Source organism: Cotesia typhae, unplaced genomic scaffold (assembly GCF_013202065.1).
Source record: "Cotesia typhae breed Kobodo isofemale line unplaced genomic scaffold, CoteBio_Ctyphae contig_50, whole genome shotgun sequence".
Taxonomy (NCBI): Eukaryota; Metazoa; Arthropoda; class Insecta; order Hymenoptera; family Braconidae; genus Cotesia; species Cotesia typhae.
The window spans coordinates 2,730,443-2,752,759 of NW_027423758.1; the positions used below are offsets into that span (position 1 = coordinate 2,730,443).

Here is a 22,317-nt window from a genome sequence, read left to right on the forward strand (position 1 = left end):
CCTTGTTTCTTGTAAATTTTGATTTGACTTCAATAAATAACACGATTAAATTTAATTAAGTAAAGCACATCAATGAAGATAAATTAATAATTACGACTGACTAAATTCAATTAACACTTGCAAAATATAACTAATTAACAATGATTTTAATTATAATTGAATATTATGAAACTGAATTGAAGATTCTTGACAACCTTTAACAATGATAATTCATTGCGTCTAATTTATCACGCGATTGAAGATAATGGCCGCGATGCTAAACGCTAAGTACGACGTACTTTTTATTGGCGTCTAAAATATTTGACCACGAATTTATGTTAAGTTTAAAATTAATGCACAAAAATCTAATCAATGAATTTAATTAAGTATGAGAACTAATAATTAACTGATAATTAATTACGTTAGCAATAATAAAACACAAATGGAATAATTTCTTTGTCAGAGAGAACGCAGGTATATTGCACTAGTCACTAGTCCCAGTACAACTGCCGCTCATGGCGTCCCCACCGGCCTCGTGCCCCGGGCTTGCCGGTCTTCTTCCCGCTAAGTCATGGGGCGCATGTGCAGCCGCCATTTGACATCGCGTTCATAAGAACGATAATAAAAATTGCCATGAGAATAACCCATGTTAAATATAAAGTATAGATGTTTAAAGTTTGAGTATACTCATAAGAGCACTCTAGTCAATCTCTTTTGTACCGACATCAAACAATGAAAGTAACGTTAGGATTAGATGATAATTATTTATTATGCAGTTCATGTCGAAAAAAAGCTTCAGAGTTAGTGAAGCAACAAACAAATGCTCGTAATGATCCTAGTGCTGATGTAAGTGACCGTGAAGACAACTATAGTGACAATAATGACAACAATGATCAGGCTGATAATGATAGTAATACAACTGCCATGGATCTCCCATTATCCTTATCATTCCGTAAGTTTTTTTAATTATTTATACGTTACTTGAATACATTTCTAGTAGCTATATGTTTCACTATTATTTTTAAGGTTCCATGTCATTTGATAGCGAACCCAAAGCATCACAATCAAGCTCACGATCCCAAGTTAGCGCTGCAACTCAATTACCCGTAATAAACCATGCATTAGAATTGTTAAATCAATCACCGATTCCATCGAAGAAATTGAATGATAATCAATTTTTGAACAATAAAATAAATCGGGTATCCGACAGCTTGAAAAAGTTTTGCTTTCTTCTTCAGATGAAGAATCGATTGATGACGATGGTGAAAATTTTCGCTCTCTAATTAAAATGTTGTATGATAAATTCAACGATAAAGAAACTGATAAGTCTTTGAAAATACAAATTTTAACATTATTACCTGTAAAATGGAGTGAGAGACGTATTTGTGAAACTATGAATACATCAAGACATTTGTCAAGAGTAGCAAAAATTTGGTTGAAGAAACGGGTTTACTTTCTACACCTGAATCGAAATTAGGTATGGGTAGCGTAAAATCGATGTTTTAAATACACTTGAAAACTAAATTACTCAACATTTTTGTATAGGAGGACAATTACTGATCAGGTAAAATTAAAAGTTGAAAATTTTTACAACGATGATGAGTATAGTGCTCAAATGCCCGGTATGAAAGACTTTGTATCAATTCGAAGTGATGATGGTAATCGGATACACGTCCAAAAAGACTTATCCTGTCTAACTTAAAAGAATTATACCAATGTTTCTGTGAAATAAATCCTACTGAGAGAATTGGATTTTCAAAATTCGCTTCTTTGCGACCAAAACATTGTGTGTTAGCAGGGGCAAGTGGAACACACACCATCTGCGTGTGTACGATTCATCAAAACGTGAAGTTAATGATGCTTGGTAATTATCAAATTAATTAATAATTATAAATGCGTGAATTTTAAGTTTACTAAATTACTGTTATTTTAGGTGCAAATATTTATTCTTTGACAAGGAACACAGAAAAGCCCATTAAACACTACAGCGATTACTTGAGCATGATTATATGCGAAAATCCATCTTTTCAGTGTTATTTAGGTGGATGTAAAAACTGTCCTGGGGTCGATGAGTTGAGTAAAATTTTACTAAAATGTTTTGAGGACCGGGAAATCGAGAATATTACATATAAATATTGGATATCAAAACCGAGAAGTAGTTTAGAAACTATTATTAAGCCTACAGAAGAATTTGTGGAAAAATTTTGTAGTGAGTTAGAAATTCTTCTACCTCATTCGTTCATTGCTAAGGAGCAAGCCCAATTCTTGAAGACATTGAAAGAAACATTGAAACCAAACGAATACGTTATTATTTGTGATTTTGCAGAAAATTATGCCTTCGTAGTACAAAATGCGGCAGCTGGTTTTCACTGGAATAATAATCAGGCAACAGTTTTTCCAGTCGTTATTTATTATACAGTAAATAACAAACTTGAACACAAAAGTTTAGTAATTATCTCAGATTCTAACAAACATGATGCCGTTGCTGTTCATGTTTTCATCGAAATAATAACTGATTACGTGAAAAGTCTTCCTGAACGTTGTAACAAGATTTATTATTTTTCTGATGGAGCTCCTCAACAATTTAAAAACTTTAAAAACTTTGTAAATTTATATTACCACGAAGATGATTTTGATATTCCTGCTGAATGGCATTTTTTTGCGACTGCCCATGGGAAAGGTCCGTGTGATGGAATCGGTGGTATTCTCAAACGACTTGCAGCGAGAGCAAGTCTCCAACTCGCGGTAGACAAACAAATAACGACACCAGAAGAACTTTTTGAATGGGCTTCTGCACCGGATAACTTGCCGAATATTATAGTGAAGTTTTCCCCAGAAGAAGATTATGACACAGCAGTAAATGTTTTAAATGATCGATTTTTGAAAACGAAACCGATTACAGGAACTCAACAACTACATTGTATAATTCCGGACAAAAATGGTTGTTTACTAGTTAAAAACTTTTCGAATTCGAATGAACACAGAATTTGTAAAATATTTAAACGACAGAGAGAAAAGTAATTAATTTTAGCTGCATCAATTATTGATCTTACTAATTACAGTCATCGATGAAGCCTCTAAATTGTGAATGTAATGCCGTAAAATCGTTGAATTGTATTTATCTCATTATATAAATAAAATTTATGAAAAAAAATTTTTTTTCCATTTTTGAAAATTTAACAATATTTTTTCAATTGAATAAAAAAAATAGAAAGAGAAATCGGCCCAATCTGGGTTCTACAGGGATAACTGTGGAATTGATTAAAGTTTATTTTAGAAAAAAAAATTAAAAAAAAAAATGTCGAACTTCGAAAAATCATTGATTTTTGTCAAAAAACTGAAAAATTCCATATGTATTGACTTACAAAAATTTTTTAATATTTTTATCGGAAAGTACATCTAAAAACAAAAATTAAAAAAAAAAAAGGTACCTAAATGTTTAGTTTTGAAAAAGTTATGGCTATTTAAAAATAAAAAAGCCATTTTTTTGAAAAATTCATAACTTTTTTGGAGTTAGGTAAAAAAATTCAAAAAAATTCTGAGAACCGTTTTTTATAGGGTAGAAAAGGATGGAAAACTTTCGGCCAAATCGAAAAGGGTCGGGGTCAAAAGTGGTCGATTTGGCATGGAATACCCCCTATATTTTCTAAGATAATAAAGTTAGAGCCTAATAATATAAAAGCTTTTTATAGGAAAATTAACAAGGAACCTCACTTTTAAGAGAAAATGATTTTAAAGTCATCATTTTAGGAGTAACAGCGATTTTTAGGTTAGAAAACTGATTTTTTATTAAAGTTATAATATTTTCTGAAATAATAAAGTTAAAGCCTTATATTACGAACGTTTCCCATAGGAAAATTCACGAGGAATCCTTCTCAATAAAGAATATCGGTCTAAATTCATTATTAAACGAATTACAGCTATTTTTAGATGAGAAAACTGAATTTTTATTAAAGTGCCTATATTTTCTAAAATAATAAAGTTAGGGCCTAATAATATTAATGTTTTTAATAGAAAAATTCACGAGGAACCTTCCTTCCCCTTCACAAGGAACCTTCCTTCCCCTTTAAAAAATAGCAAAAAAATTTATTGAAAAATTCCATCTTTAGAAGCTCTAAAAAATTATAAATAAAATTTTTTTTAAATTATATTAGACCTAGTTTATTTTAAAAAAAAATTAAAAAATTGTAAAATAACTGATAATTTTAGTGTTATTCATTTGGAAACAATTTAACATGCCAGTTTTACCGGAAATTGTCAAAAATAGCCACGTCAATTTCTTCTCTCAGTAATTTTTATTTCTTCGTAACTTTATAAGTTATTACATATTTACAGTTTGTTTTCAATTCCATACAAAAATGTGTACGCAAATTTTCTAATTAAATCTTAGTTTTAAAGTTGTGATTACTAATTAAAGGTTATATAAATTTTATATTTAAATTATAATATTGTATATTATTAAAAGTATTCTGTACAACAAAGTAATAATATAATATATAAAATCAATTATTTTTTGTTCAAGTGTACGCAGTAATTTAAAGTAACAAAAAAATCGTTAATTATAAATTTAATAAATATAAAAAAATCTGTGTGATGAGCTTGCGTAGTAATATAATATATTTATGAAATATAAAATCTTTTAAAATACAAAATTGACTTAGAAATGTCTATAAACATTCAATCATATTAATCGCGACTTGAGTAATTGTAAGGGAATGCCAAGAGCGTTGATTTCTTGTTCAGTCATCGATTTCAAATCTGGATAATAAAAAAACAGAGCTTCCCAACAAATCTCAGTAAGTTTTGGGATTGTGAGCCAAGCCGAATGTAATGTAGATGAACAAGACCCCTGAAACTAAATTACAATAAATATTATCGGTGGTGTTGATCACGTGATGATGATCATGAATAAAATAAATACTTACATGTGCCTTTTCATCTGCAACAAATCCTCCAAACGTAAATAGCTTTCCTGTCGGAGAAACACTCATTGAGTGGCCATCAACGGAATGTGGTAACGCAGTTCCAAATTTTTCAAGACATGTCCACTTTAAACTCGTCAAATTGAGCTGCCAGACGTCATTAAAAGCATCGTTATGATCAACAGTGCCGCCGGATATAATTACATTTATCTCTCCGGTGTTAGGATGTGTATACTGCGTAACTCCAAAATCCTCTCGTGCAGTTGGAAAATGTGGCATGGACTCTTCGTCTCCTAGTGTGTCTACAGTTGTCCATCGATATTTTTCTAAATCAAACGCTGAAAGTTTCTGGAAAAAAAAAAAAAAAAAAAAAAAAAAAATATTTATGTACTGAAAATAAATTAACTTGAATCAAGAGAAAAAAAATCTTGAACTAAGAAAATAATTTTGAAGAGATTCATTGTTTTTAACCATAACAAAAAATGGTAATTATTTACAAGTGTACGGAAAAATCAAGATGACACTGGATATCATCCTAGATTATACTCAGTGAAAAATTTTTCTTAGACAGTAGCTAGTATAATCCAGATTACAATGAGTATAATCCAGATTATAATGAGTATAATCCAGATTACAATGAATATAATCTAGATTATAATGAGTATAATCTAGATTATAATGAGTATAATCCAGATTACAATGAGTATAATCTAGATTATAATGAGTATAATCTAGATTATAATGAGTATAATCTAGATTATAATCCAGATTATATTGAGTATAATACACATTATATTAAGTATAATCCAAATTATAATGAGTATAATCTAGATATCACGCAGTATAATCTAGATTTTTCTAGCTACTATCTGAAATTTTTTTTACCACAGATATCACTGAGTATAATCTGGGATGATATCCAGTGTCATCTTGTTCTTTCCGTGTGGGGCCCATCCTATTTTTGGCCATATCTAAGTGAAAAATTAACATTTTTTATTTTTTTTATTTTGCTTGTTTTTACGGTGCATTGATGATAAAAAATATCGTGAAAGAAAAAAAAAAGATTTCGATAGCTTTTTTGTCTTCAAAAGTTGGAAAAAATTTTGGCTCTTATGTTTTTGGATAAAATTTCTATCATGGCGTCATAGCGCTGTCGACTGACTATCAATATGAGATTCAACTTAAAAATTATCAACTAGTTATTGACACCCATTATTTAAATATTATAAAGCATACAATTAATTTCGATTATTCAATTTTATAAATTTTTCATATATTGTTAATTAAAAAAAAAAAAAAAGATCATATAATTAGATGAAGAAATTAATTTAAACTCGGCATTTAAAAAAAAAAAAATGCTTTTCTAACCAAAGTTGTTAAGAAAATAGACGCTTGTAAGCTGATTTGATGAACTGGTGCTAACTTTATTTTTTTTTTAATAATTAATATTTAATATTTTGATGTGACAGTAATTTTTTTCAATTTTTTAATTAATTAGAATTTAATAAAAATTTATATGATAGTTATTATTGTTACAGATGAATAAATATATTTAAAAATAATTTAGAGTGTCAATATTTAGACCCCTGTCAATAATTGGGGCTTTTACCTTAGCTTATTTAATAAAATGAAGAATAAGCTTACAGTGAAAATGAATGCATCAAGACCAGGACTGTCAGTGGATCCTCCAAATATATAAATTATTTTCCCATCATACACCAAAGTATGTCCGTTTCTTCCTAGAGGTTCATTAGGGTCCAGCTCTCGACACCTGTAAACTGCGTTCCATACACCATTTTCCATATTTAATCGATAGACATCTGAAAAATTATCAAGGTCTCTAGTGACCCCTACGGTAAAAAAATATTTTTTATGGCGGATTAAGTTATTTGCGAACGAAGGGTATGGAATTTCTCCACTAGTTCCTTGGACCAAGACACTTTCGTCGCTCAAATTACAGATATGTAGCCGGCACTTGCGGCTCGAAGGCGCGTTATTAAAAGGTACTCTTATTGAACAAATTACCAGATAATTAGATTCAAAAATAGTCCCAAAAACTTTGTCATTTATATCCGGCAAGCACTTTTCATTTCCTAATAATTTCCATTGCTGTGAGGGTAAATTATACATCCAGATCTCACGAAACTCTGGTTTTGTTGCTACAAAAATGTGATCATCAGCTAATTCTCGATAATCCATCGCAAGAGGATCTTTTCCGCTGTAAATGTATAAATTTTTTCCATCACACCGTATTTTTGATTTTGTCCTTCCTTCAGGTTTTGCGATGCTGTTTGGAAGATGTTCATCGAAAACAAAAGGTTTGAATACATACATTTTTTCTCAATTATTAATTCAATTTTATTTGTAAAAAAATTTAATTTTTTCATCCAGTTTTTATAGTTAATTAAAAATCTATTTTAATTGTCTAGCACTAATATTTATCAGTACAAAGGTTAACTCGATGTTTACTGCTTATATCTTAGAACTTAGAACGCGCATCACAACTCTACAGCTGTTACGCCTGCAGCGCCAACGAGTTGTCGAACTTTTATCCATGAAAAATAATATATTTCTAAAATTAACCGACATTAGTGAATTTTTTTTATTTTTAAAACAATTAAATTACTATGAAAAAATTTCAACAAAAAAATTCCTCATTAAAAAATAAAAAAAAAAACAAGTGCAACCTTTTTAAAAATAATTTTTTTTTTTAAATTAATTTTTATACAAATAAAAAAAAATTGTAAAATATCATGACATTAAATTTAGCTATCACTTCACAATTGTTTTAATTTTTTTCAACAAATAAATTATAGTAAAAAAAAAATTATAAAAAAAATTGACATTTAGAAATTTTATAAAATTAAAAATGCAATTTTTCAAAAATAATTTTTTTAACAAATTTATTTGTTAAAAAAAATGACACTGAAGTTAGCAGACGTCTGAAAATTTTTTATTAATTAAATTACAACTAAAAAGATATTTCTAAAAAATTACACTTATCATTTTTCAAGTTTTTTACATGTGACAATTTTTTTTTAAATTGTTTAATTTAAATTTTTTAAACAAAAATTTTTTTAATTTTGAAATGTCAGCTAACTTCATTTTCTTAAAAAAAAAAAAAAAAAAAAAAAAAAAAATCAAGTAACTGCTAACTTTAATGTCATGAAATTTTAATAAATTAAAAATGCAATTTTTTAAAAATAATTTTTTAGAACAAATTTTTTTGTTAAAGAAAATTAAGAATTGTCAAGTGACAGCTAATTTTAATGTCATAAAATATCTGCTGATTCCAGCTTAAAAAAATAATATTCACTTATTTAATTAATGAAAATTAAGCGAGCCGATATCTAAAAATTTTTATAATTTTTTTTATTGAAAAAAATGAAAAAAGAATCTTTCATTTATAAAAAACTTGAAAAACTTTAAGTGCAATTTAAGAAAATATTTTTTGTTCCAATTTAATAAATGAAAAAAAAAGTTAGAAACCTCGGCTAATTTAAATATTATATTTAATTGAAATGATTTTTGTTTAAAAAAAAAAGTTTCTTTTCATTCTTAAATTAATTTATTTAAAAATGTATTAAATCGAAATTATTTTAATATTTAAAATCTTCAAAAGATGAATTAATTTATTTATAAAAAATTGAAAAAATTCTTATCAATAATTTATAAAATTTAACGTTTTTTAAATCCATATTTTTTCCTTTCGTAGAACAAATCGGTCTTAGAACTACCCAAGTTGACAATTTTAGGACATCCATCTCTCTGTAAAAAACACGATAATTTTATTAATATAATTTTATAAAGCAAATAAATTAATTAAAAAAATAACGGAGAAGAATAATTAATTTTCAGTTATTTAACTTATGAATTGAGAATTGGAGGCAATTCTTATAATAAAAATTAATTTTATAAATTCAAAAAACAATCCTTTATGTTACTCATAAATTAAATCTCTAAATATTCATAAGACACTTACATCTTTCTCCTGAATAGTGCACTCTTTACAATAATAGGCGTCTGATACACCTGGACCACCACAAATCACGCAACGTCCTTGGTACGATCCATAATTGCATTCATCGCAAACTCTGACCAACGTGCATGGTCGGACATAACTATCGCAGATCACACACTTTCCATCACATTTTTCACATAAACGACCGATGGCTTAAATAAAAATATAATATTATTAATGAGCTAAACTCATAAACCAATCTAACCAAAATTTGAATAACACTAAAGTTAGCTGTCAGCTGTTTTAAAAATTTTTTTAATTTTTTTAAGAAATTAATTATAATAAAAAAATGCTTCTGAAAATTTTCACTTGTGATTTTTATTAATTTTCACATGTGACACTTTTTAATTAAATTTTTTTTATAATAATTTAATTGCTATAAAATTCTAAAAAAATTTTTAATATTTGTTAACTTCAGTGTCATAAATTGGAACAATTTTTTTAATTTAATTGGTAATTAATAATTACTCCAAAAAATAAGTGAAAATACATACCAACGCCTGGTTGCTTGCGACAAAAAATTAAATCAGCATGATGTTTGGCCATGGTTTAATAATTAAAATAAATTGTAAATATTATTCTACACACGTGATGCTTGCTTCGAAATACTCCGAGCTTGACTAATATTACAGTGAACCCAACTAAAGTTTTAAACTGTGATAGGTAAACTTTAGAGCAGCAAGATCTCTCCTATCAATATTTCACACCTCAAAATATTTTACCTGCTGGAAAATTTCGGTAATGAAAAATTTCTGTTGATTTTATGTTATCTCCTACAATTACTTTCTGTACATAACAATAAATTATGTTTATGAAAACCTATGAATAAAAAAAAATAGTTAATCGATATATTCTTAAAATTCTTAAAATGAAAATAAATTAATATAATATACCTTAAAGAATTTTGTTAAATAATTTAAAACAAGAAAAATTTTCCTACCGGCTAAATAATTTCTGGACGTTGTTTTAAAATAAAAATAAACTTTGACAAATTATTTTCAGATGAATCCAACTAAACTTAACCTCAAAGAATGCTTTTGTGTTGTTTTATGTTTGATTAATGCTTTAAAATAAATTTTTGATGGTTGCAATTAAACAACATCTGATTGTTTGATGTGTTTATCTAAATAAATGTGGTCCGTAAAATTTTTTTATAAAAAAAATAATAATAAAAAATTGAGAACATGTCAGTGGCGCCAAAGAGAATAAAGACAGCCAAAATTATAATGCCGCAGAATTTGAATCTTGAACCGCTTAATTTTGCCTACAATTTTCTGTCTAAAAAAAAGAGAAAATTCCAATGAAAAAAATAATTTATTTGTGTCATTTATGATAAATAGATTTATTAAAACAATTTGTAATAAAAAACCAAAGTAGTCATGGCGAAACATCACCCAGATTTAATTTTTTGCAGAAAACAACCTGGAGTCGGTGTGTAAACAATAGTAACCGTAACTCATGAAAATTAACTTAGCATGACATTAAAGTTAGCTGTCACTTGACAATTTTTTAATTTTATTTAGCAAAAAAATTAGTTCTAAAAAATTATTTTTAAAAAAATTGCATTTTTAATTTATTGAAATTTGATGACATTAAAGTTAGCAGTTACTTGATTATTTTTTAGTTTTTTTTTAATGAAAATTAAGTTAGCTAACATTTCAAAATTTTTAGAAAATTTTTGTTTAAAAAATTTCAATTAAACAATTTAAAAAAAATTGTCACATGTAAAAAACTTGAAAAACTATAAGTGTAATTTTTTAGAAATATCTTTTTAGTTGTAATTTAATTAATAAAAAAAATCAAAAATTTTCAGACGTCTGCTAACTTCAGTGTCATTTTTTTTAACAAATAAATTTGTTAAAAAAATTATTTTTGAAAAATTGCATTTTTAATTTTTTTAAATTTCTAAATATCAATTTTTTTCCAAAATTTATTTGTTTAAAAAATTCTTCAAATTATCAAATATCTGCTAAATTAATTTTCATTAAAATTTCTACAAGTCTATTTTTTTATTAATTTTTTTTTTATTATAATTTATTTGTTAAAAAAAATTAAAACAATTGTGAAGTGACAGCTAAATTTAATGTCATTAACTTAGCAGATAGTTGATAATTTTAAGAATTTTTGTAGCAAATAAATTAAGGCAAAAAAAAATTTATAAAAAAAATTGACATTTAAAAATTTTTGAAAACTACAAAAGCAATTTTTTTTAAATAATTTTTTGGAGCAAATTTATTTATTAAAAAAAAAATAAAAAATTGTCAGGTGACAGCTAACTTTAATGTCATCCTTAACTCTTACAATTTTGATCTATTATACAATAATAATATCAAAATAAAGTTAGCTGACATTTCAAAATTTTTTAAAATTTTTTATTGAAGAAATTCAAATTAAACAATTAAAAAAAAAATTTTCACATGTATAAAACATGAAAATAAAGTTAGCCTATGTCTAAAAATTTTTATAATTTTTTTTTATTGAAAAAATCATTTCAAAAAAATTTTTTTAAATTTGCACGTGTAAAAACTGCAAGAGAAATTTTTAAAAATATTTTTTGTTTTGATTTAATTATTAAAAAAATCAAAAATTTAGAACGTCGGATAACTTTAATGACATGTAAAAAACTTGAAAAACTACAATAGCAATTTTTTAGGAATTTTTTTTTTAGTTGTAATTTAATAAAAAAAAAAAAAACCAAAATTTTTTAGACGTCTGCTAACTTCAATGTCATATAATAATTACAATAAAAAAATTTTTCACAGTTTCAGCAATTGGAAGATTATGCGAGAAGTGTGATGGAAAGTGCATCATATGTGACAGTTACGTCAGACCTTGTACTCTTGTAAAGATATGTGACGAGTGCAATTACGGAAGTTATCAAGGAAGATGTGTTATTTGCGGTGGTCCATGAATCTCTGATGCTTACTACTGTAAAGAATGTACGATGCAGGAAGAAAGACGTAAGAATTTTTTTTTAAATAAATTTTATTACATTAGTATAACAGTTAATTAAATATTTTTTTTTTTATTACATTTTAGAGAGATGGATGTCCAAAGATTGTTAATTTAGGGAGTTCTGAGACAGATCGATTTTATGAAAGAAAAAAATATGGGTTTAAAAGAAGATAAACCGCTATTTATATATTTGTTACGTATTGAATAAGTAAAGATATAACTAATATAAGATACGGGATTATTTAAATGAAAGACTTAAAGTTTTTTATATTATAGAAGCCAAATTAATAAGATTAGTTTACACGTAACAAAATAAAAAAAAAAAAAAAACAAGGTAATTATAACGTTATTTAAATTTATTTTTATGATACATAATTATAAGTAAAATATTTAACAAAACGTATTTTTTATTTAAATGCAATAAATGCATTTAGGTATTTTTGTCATGGAATTTGAAAGGGTACATCTGAGTATTCAATCAAAAATATTTGCTGTACAGTTCCAGGTGTAAGGAGCACAACTGGTGAGAAATTTAAAAAAAATCGATTTTTTTTTATATTTTGATAGATTATGCTTTTGAAAATAAGATACTGAAATTTTAAATCGATATCTCAAATAGTTTTTGAGTTACAGCCATTCAAAGAGAAGCCGCTCGGCAGAAAAAATAGGATCGGGTCGACAACATTTCGAATTATCAAAAATCTAGAAAATTTAAAATTCCGCTGCATTCAAAGTTTATAAAATACATTAGCTTAAATAGAATATCAGCTGAAAAACAATTTTGTAAATTATAAAACATCGAGCTGTTGAATATAGATAAACATAAATGTTATATTCCTCAAGAGTTAAAATTAATTTAATTTCAAAAAAAGTTCGTACCGACGTATATTCATCCGAATAATAATTCAGCCGAAAATTACTCATCCAAATAATTATATATTTACATTTTTCGGCTAAATGAGTGCTCGTCTGTTTATTCATTTTAGCGTAAAAATTTTCGTTGTTATGTTTTTTATTTTATTGAAACTTTGTGACTTTGAAAGATTCTATTAATATAGCTTTAGTTTTTTCCTCTATTCAACATTATATTTTTCGGAATTTTAAAATTTGTAAAATTAATTATTTCAAATTACATTTTATATTAACTTTCCAAGTTCTAGTAATTTATTAATTCGGAATGTTGTCAGTCTAACTAGTTGATTGCAATCCATCGGATCACTTTATCTTTAAGCGCGTTTTTCTCGAAACAGCATGTTTCGAATTTGCTGGAGTGATTTCTCGGAGATAAATGATCCGATCACTACCAAATTTTTTTCTGCATGTTCTGAATATAGTTCTCCATACGATGACCCTCCAGTTTTTTAAACTGATCAAAAATTGAATTTTAGCAGGCCAAAAAGGACCAAAATTTTGAGTAAAATTCAACTTTTTTTTTTTTTTTTAAAATGCAGCCACTTTGTCGATTTTTGATATTTTTTTTTTTGACCGTGGGTCATTGTACGGACAATATCTTCTAGTTTAACGTGATTTTTTTTTTTTTTTTTTTTTTTTACGTAAATAATATTTTTTTATGTACATAAATAATATGCAGTAAAATTTTTGAAGAAAATTTTACTGCATATTCTCAAAATATGAATAAATTTACCCTTAAATTTTCAAAACAATTGATACAGTAATTTTTTTTTTAATTCCCAAAAATCGCCTTTTTTTAAACTGTCACACTAGTTGTGTCTTTTAAAATTGCAGATAAAATTTAAATTAATTATCTTAATAATTTTGATATTAAAAAATATAAAAAAAAGGTTTTTTATTAACAATTGATCTTTTCAATTCAAATAATTCAGGTATTTTACGCTCAAGTTAGATGTTTTTGATTTTTAAAAACATCCGACCGTTTAAAACTCTAACATTATATTCTTCTAATCTATTTTTACAAACTTTCTAATCGAACGGATTTTTATTGATAAATTTTTAATTCGTTGAAATGATTTTCTCTATAAGTAACATCTACTATTTTCCACAATAAATTTTAGTCTAATCTAAGATTTGTTTTCTGTATAATTGACTAATCTAGTGATTCTATTTTCATGATAAGTCGTCGTGATATCAGTTGCTAAAATCTATAAAACTTCAAAATTCATTGATATACGTTCTGCTACAATTGTAAATATTGACTAACAATTTGCTCAAAAAAATTACAAGTAAAATAGTGATGTTAATCAGATCATTGTTACAATATTTGCTGATAAAAATATTAAAAATAATAAAAATATAATATATGTATAAAATTGTAATGTGTAAGTAATAGCTAAAAAAAAATTACTAATAATATTGTCGCTAATTAATTACGTAGCACTCTAATTATCAATTCTATTGGCATCGACTTAAAGTTTATTATTACTCACGCTAATTATTTTTATTAAAACTAAATTAGTGATCTGACGGACGGAAAAATTTAATATCGCCCTCTTATATATCAACAAATATATTATAATTTTTTATTTTTTTTTATATATAGCTTTTTTTTTTAATATTTATTAACCGCTTCGTCAGATTCAATTGATCTTGCTCTTGATTAATCGTAATTAACCAATAAATTAATTTATTAATATTCCTGCGATGGAAGAGATCAGTATTATATTTATAAATTTATTTTTTTTTTCAAATTAAAAATATATATGATTTTTCTCTTATACATACTATGGAGCAATCATGGATCATTTTTTTTTTTATAAATTATTTTACGTACTTACGTAATATTTTTATGTATGAAAATAATTTATCAACGTATAACTCCCAACACCTTTTAATTGTATGTATATTAATAGTATTATTTGTTTCTTTGTTTATTATTGTTAATAATTATTAAATTGTTAGTTAATTAATGTAATAATTCGCGATTGATATTACTTTGACACAAAATTATTAAATCAATTTAGTTCACCGAGAACTAAATTGATTTCAAATAAAAATTGTCTACTCTGCATTGTTGTGAATTGACATATGAATTAATCATTATGAATAATTATTATTATTATTATTATCTTTACGTATCAGGAATTGGATCAATGTTGATTCCTTTACGGACATCTATCTCTCATCTGGACAGAGAAGAACTCGCAACAGAGCGTCCACTTACAGCCGACTGAAGGCTCATCATTGATCCCCTGAAAAATTTATTGCAATAATGAAAATACGCACAAGAGCGTCTCTGTGAAATTTTATTAATAAAATGTAATTACCTATAATGCGCAGATGGTAGTACTTCGTAAAAGTACATAAGTTGAGCTTTATGCGAGCTTATTGAAGGAAGAAATTCGCCCTCATCCGGATTTTTCCATTGCAAAATATATGTTCCCGGCTCTTGGATTATATGTGTACCCTAAAATTATAAAATGAATTTGATTATCTATAGAATTAAGAAAAAAAATTAGTCTCCGGCATATTTATATGATAAAATGAGATTTTTTAATTAAATTTAGCGTCATTAGGAAGGTCTTGATCTGAATTAGAGCTTTTTAAATATTTCATATGCTTTTCAGCAATAGTTAATTTTTTATGACAAGTTTTCGTACTAACTGTAAGTAGATTTGAATTTCACTATACAAGTCATTAATTCCGGAAAAAAAATTTTAAAGTTATGAAAAATTAATCTTGTTTCATTAAAATTATTATGTAATAAAAATAATAATAATAATAATAATAATAATATTTTTTTTTTGTAACAAAAAATGGAGCGATCATTCTGGGAGTGCTTGTATTTCAGAAAAATTGTGGATGTGGTACAGTTATTCTTATAATTTTTATTTTATAATAATTTTAAAGAAATAATATGAATTTTTCATCATTTTCTAATTTTTGTTATAGATAAAAAATTAATTTATATAATTAAGAGACTAAGAAAAATTTTGTAACGGGTATATCTTCATCGTAAATTGAGTTTGATATTTTTTTAGCAATAGGAAGAAGTACTGTTTGTGGCCAGTGTACCGTTTATGGCCATTTATTGTTCAAATTAACGATAGAAATGAATTTATATTAATAAACCATTAAAAACTCGATTTGTTTTAATGTAAATTTTTTAAAACTCAACAAAAATACGGTTATAATATTATAATTTTCTATAAATTAATTCAAATGTTATTAACTGTCCAAAAACGGTGCTAAGGTGGCCAAAAACGGTACATCTATTCTAGTCATTTATGATTTAAATAATTGAGAGAGTAAGAAAAATTTTATGACAAGCACATTATTATTTTTAAAGGAACTCTTATAGTTGAATTTGGTATCATCACAAAAGTCTTTACAAGAATTTATACCTTTTCATAATTCTATATTTTTTTCAGTGGTAGTTTTTTTTTATGTCAAGATTTTGGAGCAGTTTTGAAAATTTTTTTGTCCTATTATTTTTAATATTTAATTCAAAAGTACCCAAACTGTGTATAGTGTGATAAGAAATATTAAAAAACTATTGAGCCAAAGTTTTTTATTCTTAATCCGTAAATTTCAGCAGTCACGTAGTGTCTGTCTGCAGGTGGCTAGTATCTGTCAATTAAATTGAGCAACTAAATATTTTACCTGAATGCTTTCTCCATCATGACAAACAACACTCGATTCAACTTTAACACAGTTGACACCGTCTTTCCACTCTTTCAATGCATCAGAATCAGCTGTTGTTATTTCTAATGACTCTGAAGTTTAAAAAATTTTCCTAATTACTTATAAAATTCTTTGGAAGAAATAGTTAAATATGAATGAAAAATTTTTTTGTACTCGTCCTAAATAAATTACCATTGATATTAATAGTATCGTGTTTTTCGTGTAAAACAGTGAAGATAACATTGTGACGCATAACATCAAAGTCCCAAGTGAGTACAGCACCCGGATCATTAGTGTTGATAGCAACATGATGAACTTGACCGTGTGCTAAACTTATCGAATGATACAAACTGTGTTCATGGTCATTTGAAGCTGCTTCCAAATCCAATCTGTACAAACTCTTGGGCACAACTCCGCCTTCCATCACATAAGTCTAAAATAAAATTCGTAGTCAATAATTATATTAAATTAAAAGGCTTCCATCGATAACAGAAATAACAGACACAGCACTTGTTCCATTGATACACGAATATGTAAATATTTACTACCGCAATGTGTAATTAATGTGTGTATTTAATTTTCAATAAGACATTATCTTGACAATCAGACAACAAAAAATTATTGTGAAATAAAAGATCTTTTTCAACAATTGAAAAATTTTAAGTCACGTGCGTTGTCTACATGTGTACTTTAAAAAACATCACGTTGGACGAGTGAACGATTTAATACAAGTACAAATTTTGCACGTGATAATGATAATAAAAAACGTGATCATTGCGTCATTAATTTTAATATTTGCTTTTTATTAATACATCTTACGTTATTACTTGTCACGGTGTTACTGTAATACCGAGTTGGTATTGTTAATTCATCGACCAAAATACTGTCCTATCATTTTATCAAAGGTTTATTATTATAAATACAATAAAAATAAATTCCACGATTTATTTACCTCAGATGGCCCGCCAAGAAAATCGGGAATATATTCAGCGTCAATGTAATCCGTTAATCCTCCTTCATTTTGTTCTTGGTAGTCAGTTCCACAGTAAAATATAAATTTATTTCTTGTATTTTCATCTAAAAACAATAACTTGTCAGTCATATAACCCAAGTAAAATTTAATAACTAATTTAACTTACGTATAAATGTACTAATTAGTGTCCATAGTATTGGGAAACATCGAGGAGCGCGTATTATTAAGACTCTACCCATTGTTTCTGGGTAATTTGCTTCGACAATTTCAATTATTCGCAGTAAAGCCTGTAATAATATTACATGTATGCTATTAAGAGAATTAGGTGAATTTGGTGACAAACATATATATATGTACGTTAAAACTAGGTTAATGTGGTTTCACTTGATATCATTGGAAAGGTCTTGATTTAAATTTGTGACTTTTTATGGTTTCAGATGGTTTCTTATCGGTAGTTAATGTAATATAATATAAATATTCTGCTTAATTGTAAATATATTTAAATTTCGAATAAAAAAATTTATTTATTTATTTTTATTAAATTTAACTTAGCATTCTCGAAATCCTTGAAATTAAAATATTTAAACAAACGCGTAATGACTTTAAGCTGGTAGTCAATATTATTTTTTAGATTCACATTAAACTTGCGTTAATTATTTATTAATATTGACTTACTTTAATTCCAGGACGCCATAAATGACGCATATTTAATCCTTCAAGATCGATAAGTAGACACCACTGAGACACTGGATGTCCTAGTACAGTAGTAGCCTCTTCCATTAGCGACAACCCTTCTTCACAAATATGTAAAGCCTAAAAGTATTAATATAAATAATTCAAGTTAGCTAGTAAAAGTTTTAAACTATTTTACATACTGACGATAGTAACATTAACTAAGTAATTACTTACCAACAGCAATAATTCATCTTCCCCGATCGATTTCAGCAAACCTTTGACGTCCATTTGTCCAAGTCGTAAAATGTAAAGCGGACGACCATCTATAAAAAAAGACAATATTTTAACATGCTTCTCTTTTTTTTTTTACAACTAAACAAATATTGATTTCTTTTTATCCTCACCTTTGTCACAATGATGCCATCCACCAGGAAAATAATCCTTTACAACACGCGGAGCCTCATACTCATCCAGTAATTTGTCAATTTGATATTTTTTACGCCAATGAAGCGACTGTGTCAGCATTTCTTTAGCTTTATCAACCATAAATTCACGGGCGCGTAAAAACCGCAACAATGTAGCGTCATTTGGCACCGATGCACCTCGTAATTCTTGTATACTTTGACGAAGTTGTAATAATTTACTTTCCTGCATTAAATCTAGTTTACCTAAATATCTCTCTATGTAATCAGAAGATAACTTTATTTTTTTGTTGGTTGGTAATTTTGTTTCTGTCTCGACATCATTTTGATCGTTGCTTTCTTCAGTCTCAATCCTAATAAAAATATTTAATTAAATCAGCTTTTATAAATGATACTTTTAGATAAGTACGTCGTAAATAAATAATAAATACTGACGTTTTTTCATTTTTCGGAGGGTCTTTTTCAGGGTCAACCCAAGGAGCTACGTATGTTACCCCTTGTTCTTTTAGCTCATTAATGAAATATTCAACTATTTCCTTGCCCTAAATATTTAAATCAATACAAATTAATAAGCTAATCATAATTAATTTGATAAGTAAACAAAATAATAACTAAAAACCTTGGCTATATTTTGAGCGTATTGCTTCATGGCTAGCTTTTCCATTGAATTTTCAAATCCAAAAAGTTTTTATATCCAAACTCGCTGTTTGCTCGAAGCATGTCCACTCGCTGTTTTCTGGGTGTATCTGAAATATTTATTTAAGGGGGGAGGTGTAAGGTGTTGAAATTATTTTTTTAACTGAATGCATAACTGAAGGCATTGGCGAATCAGTGTGAGATAAGCCGATAAAATTTGCTTATGAACGTTCTATACCAGATGTTTTTAGTGTTCAAAACTTTAAAGCGTTTTTCTCACAACTCAGGTTTTCAAAGTCAGTGCCCCTCATAACTTTGAAATTTTGAACACTAATTTATCAGGTAACGCTGGAGAGTTTTTTCAAATTTGTTAATAATTTTCATTTTACAATAACAAATTAGACGATTTTTTTTTTTTTTGAAAAAATCGCGTTTTTCCCTTCAAAGTGTTCCAAAAAAGTGAAAAATTGAAATTTCAAAAACCCTTCCAGCGTTACCTGAGGAAAACTATTATCTAATGAATGAACTTTCATTTTTTCATTTCCGATGATTCAGCACCAAGTTATGAAGGGCACCGCAACTCTACTTTTTTCCGAGACAAGTCCGAATAATTGCTGCCATTGCCGCATTTTTTAATATTTCTTCGTGAAAATTTTGTATAATATTCTTCGAATGTCATATTTTACTGTACCATTAGTTTTAATAAAGAGATTTTAACTGCGTCGTCACAAAAAAATCACAAAAACATAAATAATAATATTAATATTAAAACTTACAAAATATCGACATTTCTCAATAACTGTAACACGGGATGAAAAACTTTCATTCCACGCTTCTATTTCTAAAATGCTATTACGTCTGTCTAAAACATTTTTTTGTATAAAGTAGACGTAATCGACTCCAATTATCTGTAAAAAATAATTACACCAGTTGATGAATAATTACTGCTATTAAAAACAATGATAAAGAATAATAAGAACCTTCTTCAAAATGTAAGGAGCTTCAACATTGAGTTTACATCGTCTTTCAGTGGTTCTGATTGCTCCTCCTTGGCTTTCTTCATCTTTCGTAACTTCGCATCCGACAAAAACAGGAATTTGTGGACACGTGGGGAATCTTTTCTCGTACGCCTTTTTATAAAATTAAAAGAAAAAAAAAAAAAAAAGAACAAGTTTGAGTAATAATTATTACAAACAAGAATTTAAGTACATATATCTAGAGTCTATAGAATTTTAATGATTGACTATGGTCAAGTGATTGCTATAATCAATAGCGTGTCTCTGTCAATTACGTGCATGAATAGCTTTATTATGACCAATCAAAATAATTCAACTCCTTATTCTCCTTACAATTAATTTATATTTTTATTTTAAGTCAAGCCACTTACAAACTTGACAGGCAATAAGCATTGATAACAAAAAAAGGGTAAAAATAATGACGGCTGATAATTAATGAATGATGATAATGAAGAAGAGTAAAGTAGAGAATTACCAGGTGGATTTAATTACAGAAATTAGTTTAAATTACCCAAGAGTAGAATAAGATTAAAGTCTTGGAAATAAAAAATTGTTATTGTTGATTTTAGTTATGAATATCAAGGTTTTAGTACAAGTTCAAAGTCTGACCTTTGGCATTAAAGAAACTAAATAAATAAATAAAGAAAATAAAGTGCACAAAGGTAAGAAAGTAAACTTTATACTGTTTACTATTTAACGGCGTGCAGTATAAATTGGCATTGGCATTATATACCCGCGTTCACATGCTTATTATAGGTACATACTATAAGTTAGAAGAAAGTAGGTAGCTGGTACGAGAGATGAATGTTTGATGACAGGAGAATTATTTGAAGGCTACAGGCACTATTTATAATAATAAACGCACCAGCATAACAAGTGCAAATGGGTGTTTGTAGACCCGTACGGGTGACTGGTACTGTTGAACCATTTTATCCTTTTTTCTTATTCCTTATTCCTTAAACTTGTTTCTTTTTTTTTTTTTTTCTTACTATGTAACAACAGATGAGATTTCACAACACGTTCACTTTTTACTCCTTTGTGTACCTTCTTTGTTTATTTTATTTTTTTTTTTTTTACTTATTTAGTTGATATTGAAAGTGCAACGTGATGAATTTATATTTTTATTATATTATGACTTATGACTAATTGGATGTTGAGGTATTGTTAAGGAAGTAAATAAAATTTATTTTTTAGGTCGGCTATTAATCCAATTGTCACAGTTCGAGATATCACGGACGAATGCGATTCTGACGTCTGGGAGGGACGTGATTTCGTTGTTGAAGCTCCGATCCTAGTGGACTCTGGTGACGGATAAGCAATTACATTTTATTTTAAAATGCGGGAAAATTTAAATTTTAGTGAGAATTTAAAATTAACGGTCAGCTGATTCTTGAGAAATTCAAGTAATTTTAAATTTAATTATTGAAAATTTAATTATTGAAAATCAATCTGAAAAATTGTACAAAAAGAGTTATTAAGTTTTTAAATGCATTTTTTTATCAATGAGAATTAATTTAGCAGCTGTTTATTAATTTTAAAAATTTTTTAACAAATAAATTATTGCAAAAAAAAAAAAAATGAAAAAAAAAAATTGACATTTAAAAATTTTTAAAAATTATAAATGCAATTTTTTAAAAATAATTTTTCAGAAAAGATTTATTTGTTGAATAAAGTTAAAAAATTATCTAGTGGTTGCTAACTTTAATGTCATTTTTTATCATACCATTTTTGTAATAAATAAATTATTTATAAATTTTCAAAAAGTATTACTTCAATCATACAATATTTTTTTTAACTGTTTCATTTAATGATCGACGGCAAATAAAAACAAGTCTAGATCCAATTTAATAGTTTTTAGTAGAATTATAAAATATTTAAATTGGGTACAGTGTTAAATATTAGTTTATAAATACAACTGAAGTAATTAATTTGAAAAAACAAAATTTTTTTTTGAAGATTGCTTCAAGAGAAGAATTACCTAAAAACTCAACGAAAAATTTTAATTGTTTGTGGAACTGGTATCTTTATTGGTATATTTATAATCCATCCAATGAAATTTGTAATTGCACAAATTAATGGTGTTTACTTTGTTCAACTTAAAAAAAAAAATTTTGTAAAC

At 26.7% G+C, this 22,317-nt stretch overlaps 4 protein-coding genes and 1 long non-coding RNA gene across 5 annotated transcripts; 2 read left to right on the top strand and 3 right to left on the bottom strand.

The window, feature by feature from the left end:
• The first annotated feature begins 1,664 nt into the window (after positions 1 to 1,664).
• On the top strand, positions 1,665 to 3,259 carry LOC141531648 (uncharacterized). The gene is made up of 2 exons (XM_074249568.1): positions 1,665 to 1,843; positions 1,913 to 3,259. Exons 1-2 carry the CDS (start codon positions 1,834 to 1,836, stop codon positions 2,998 to 3,000), a joined length of 1,098 nt encoding a protein of 365 aa, XP_074105669.1. The 5' UTR covers positions 1,665 to 1,833; the 3' UTR covers positions 3,001 to 3,259.
• A 1,020-nt stretch (positions 3,260 to 4,279) lies between these two features.
• LOC141531644 (kelch domain-containing protein 10 homolog) lies at positions 4,280 to 7,468 on the bottom strand. The gene is made up of 3 exons (XM_074249565.1): positions 6,546 to 7,468; positions 4,905 to 5,249; positions 4,280 to 4,834 (listed from the first exon to the last, which is right to left on the bottom strand). Exons 1-3 carry the CDS (start codon positions 7,233 to 7,235, stop codon positions 4,661 to 4,663), a joined length of 1,209 nt encoding a protein of 402 aa, XP_074105666.1. The 5' UTR covers positions 7,236 to 7,468; the 3' UTR covers positions 4,280 to 4,660.
• Positions 7,469 to 8,446: 978 nt separating this feature from the next.
• Positions 8,447 to 10,109, bottom strand: Phf5a (PHD finger protein 5a). Its single transcript, XM_074249603.1, has 4 exons — positions 9,816 to 10,109; positions 9,417 to 9,741; positions 8,884 to 9,074; positions 8,447 to 8,669 (listed from the first exon to the last, which is right to left on the bottom strand). The coding sequence occupies exons 2-4, from the start codon at positions 9,466 to 9,468 to the stop codon at positions 8,580 to 8,582; spliced, it is 333 nt and encodes a 110-aa protein (XP_074105704.1). The 5' UTR covers positions 9,469 to 9,741; positions 9,816 to 10,109; the 3' UTR covers positions 8,447 to 8,579.
• A 1,340-nt stretch (positions 10,110 to 11,449) lies between these two features.
• Positions 11,450 to 12,487, top strand: LOC141531679 (uncharacterized). The gene is made up of 2 exons (XR_012479971.1): positions 11,450 to 11,882; positions 11,962 to 12,487. It is a non-coding gene; the product is annotated as an uncharacterized LOC141531679 (long non-coding RNA).
• Retm (real-time) lies at positions 12,216 to 21,436 on the bottom strand. The gene is given in 15 exon segments (XM_074249545.1): positions 12,216 to 15,044; positions 15,120 to 15,259; positions 16,456 to 16,568; positions 16,669 to 16,909; positions 17,429 to 17,553; positions 17,616 to 17,736; positions 18,125 to 18,262; positions 18,359 to 18,447; positions 18,529 to 18,899; positions 18,982 to 19,088; positions 19,166 to 19,232; positions 19,234 to 19,292; positions 19,959 to 20,090; positions 20,163 to 20,312; positions 21,064 to 21,436. Coding segments are annotated over 15 exon segments (1,986 nt in total). The 5' UTR covers positions 21,127 to 21,436; the 3' UTR covers positions 12,216 to 14,974.
• Positions 21,437 to 22,317: the final 881 nt, after the last annotated feature.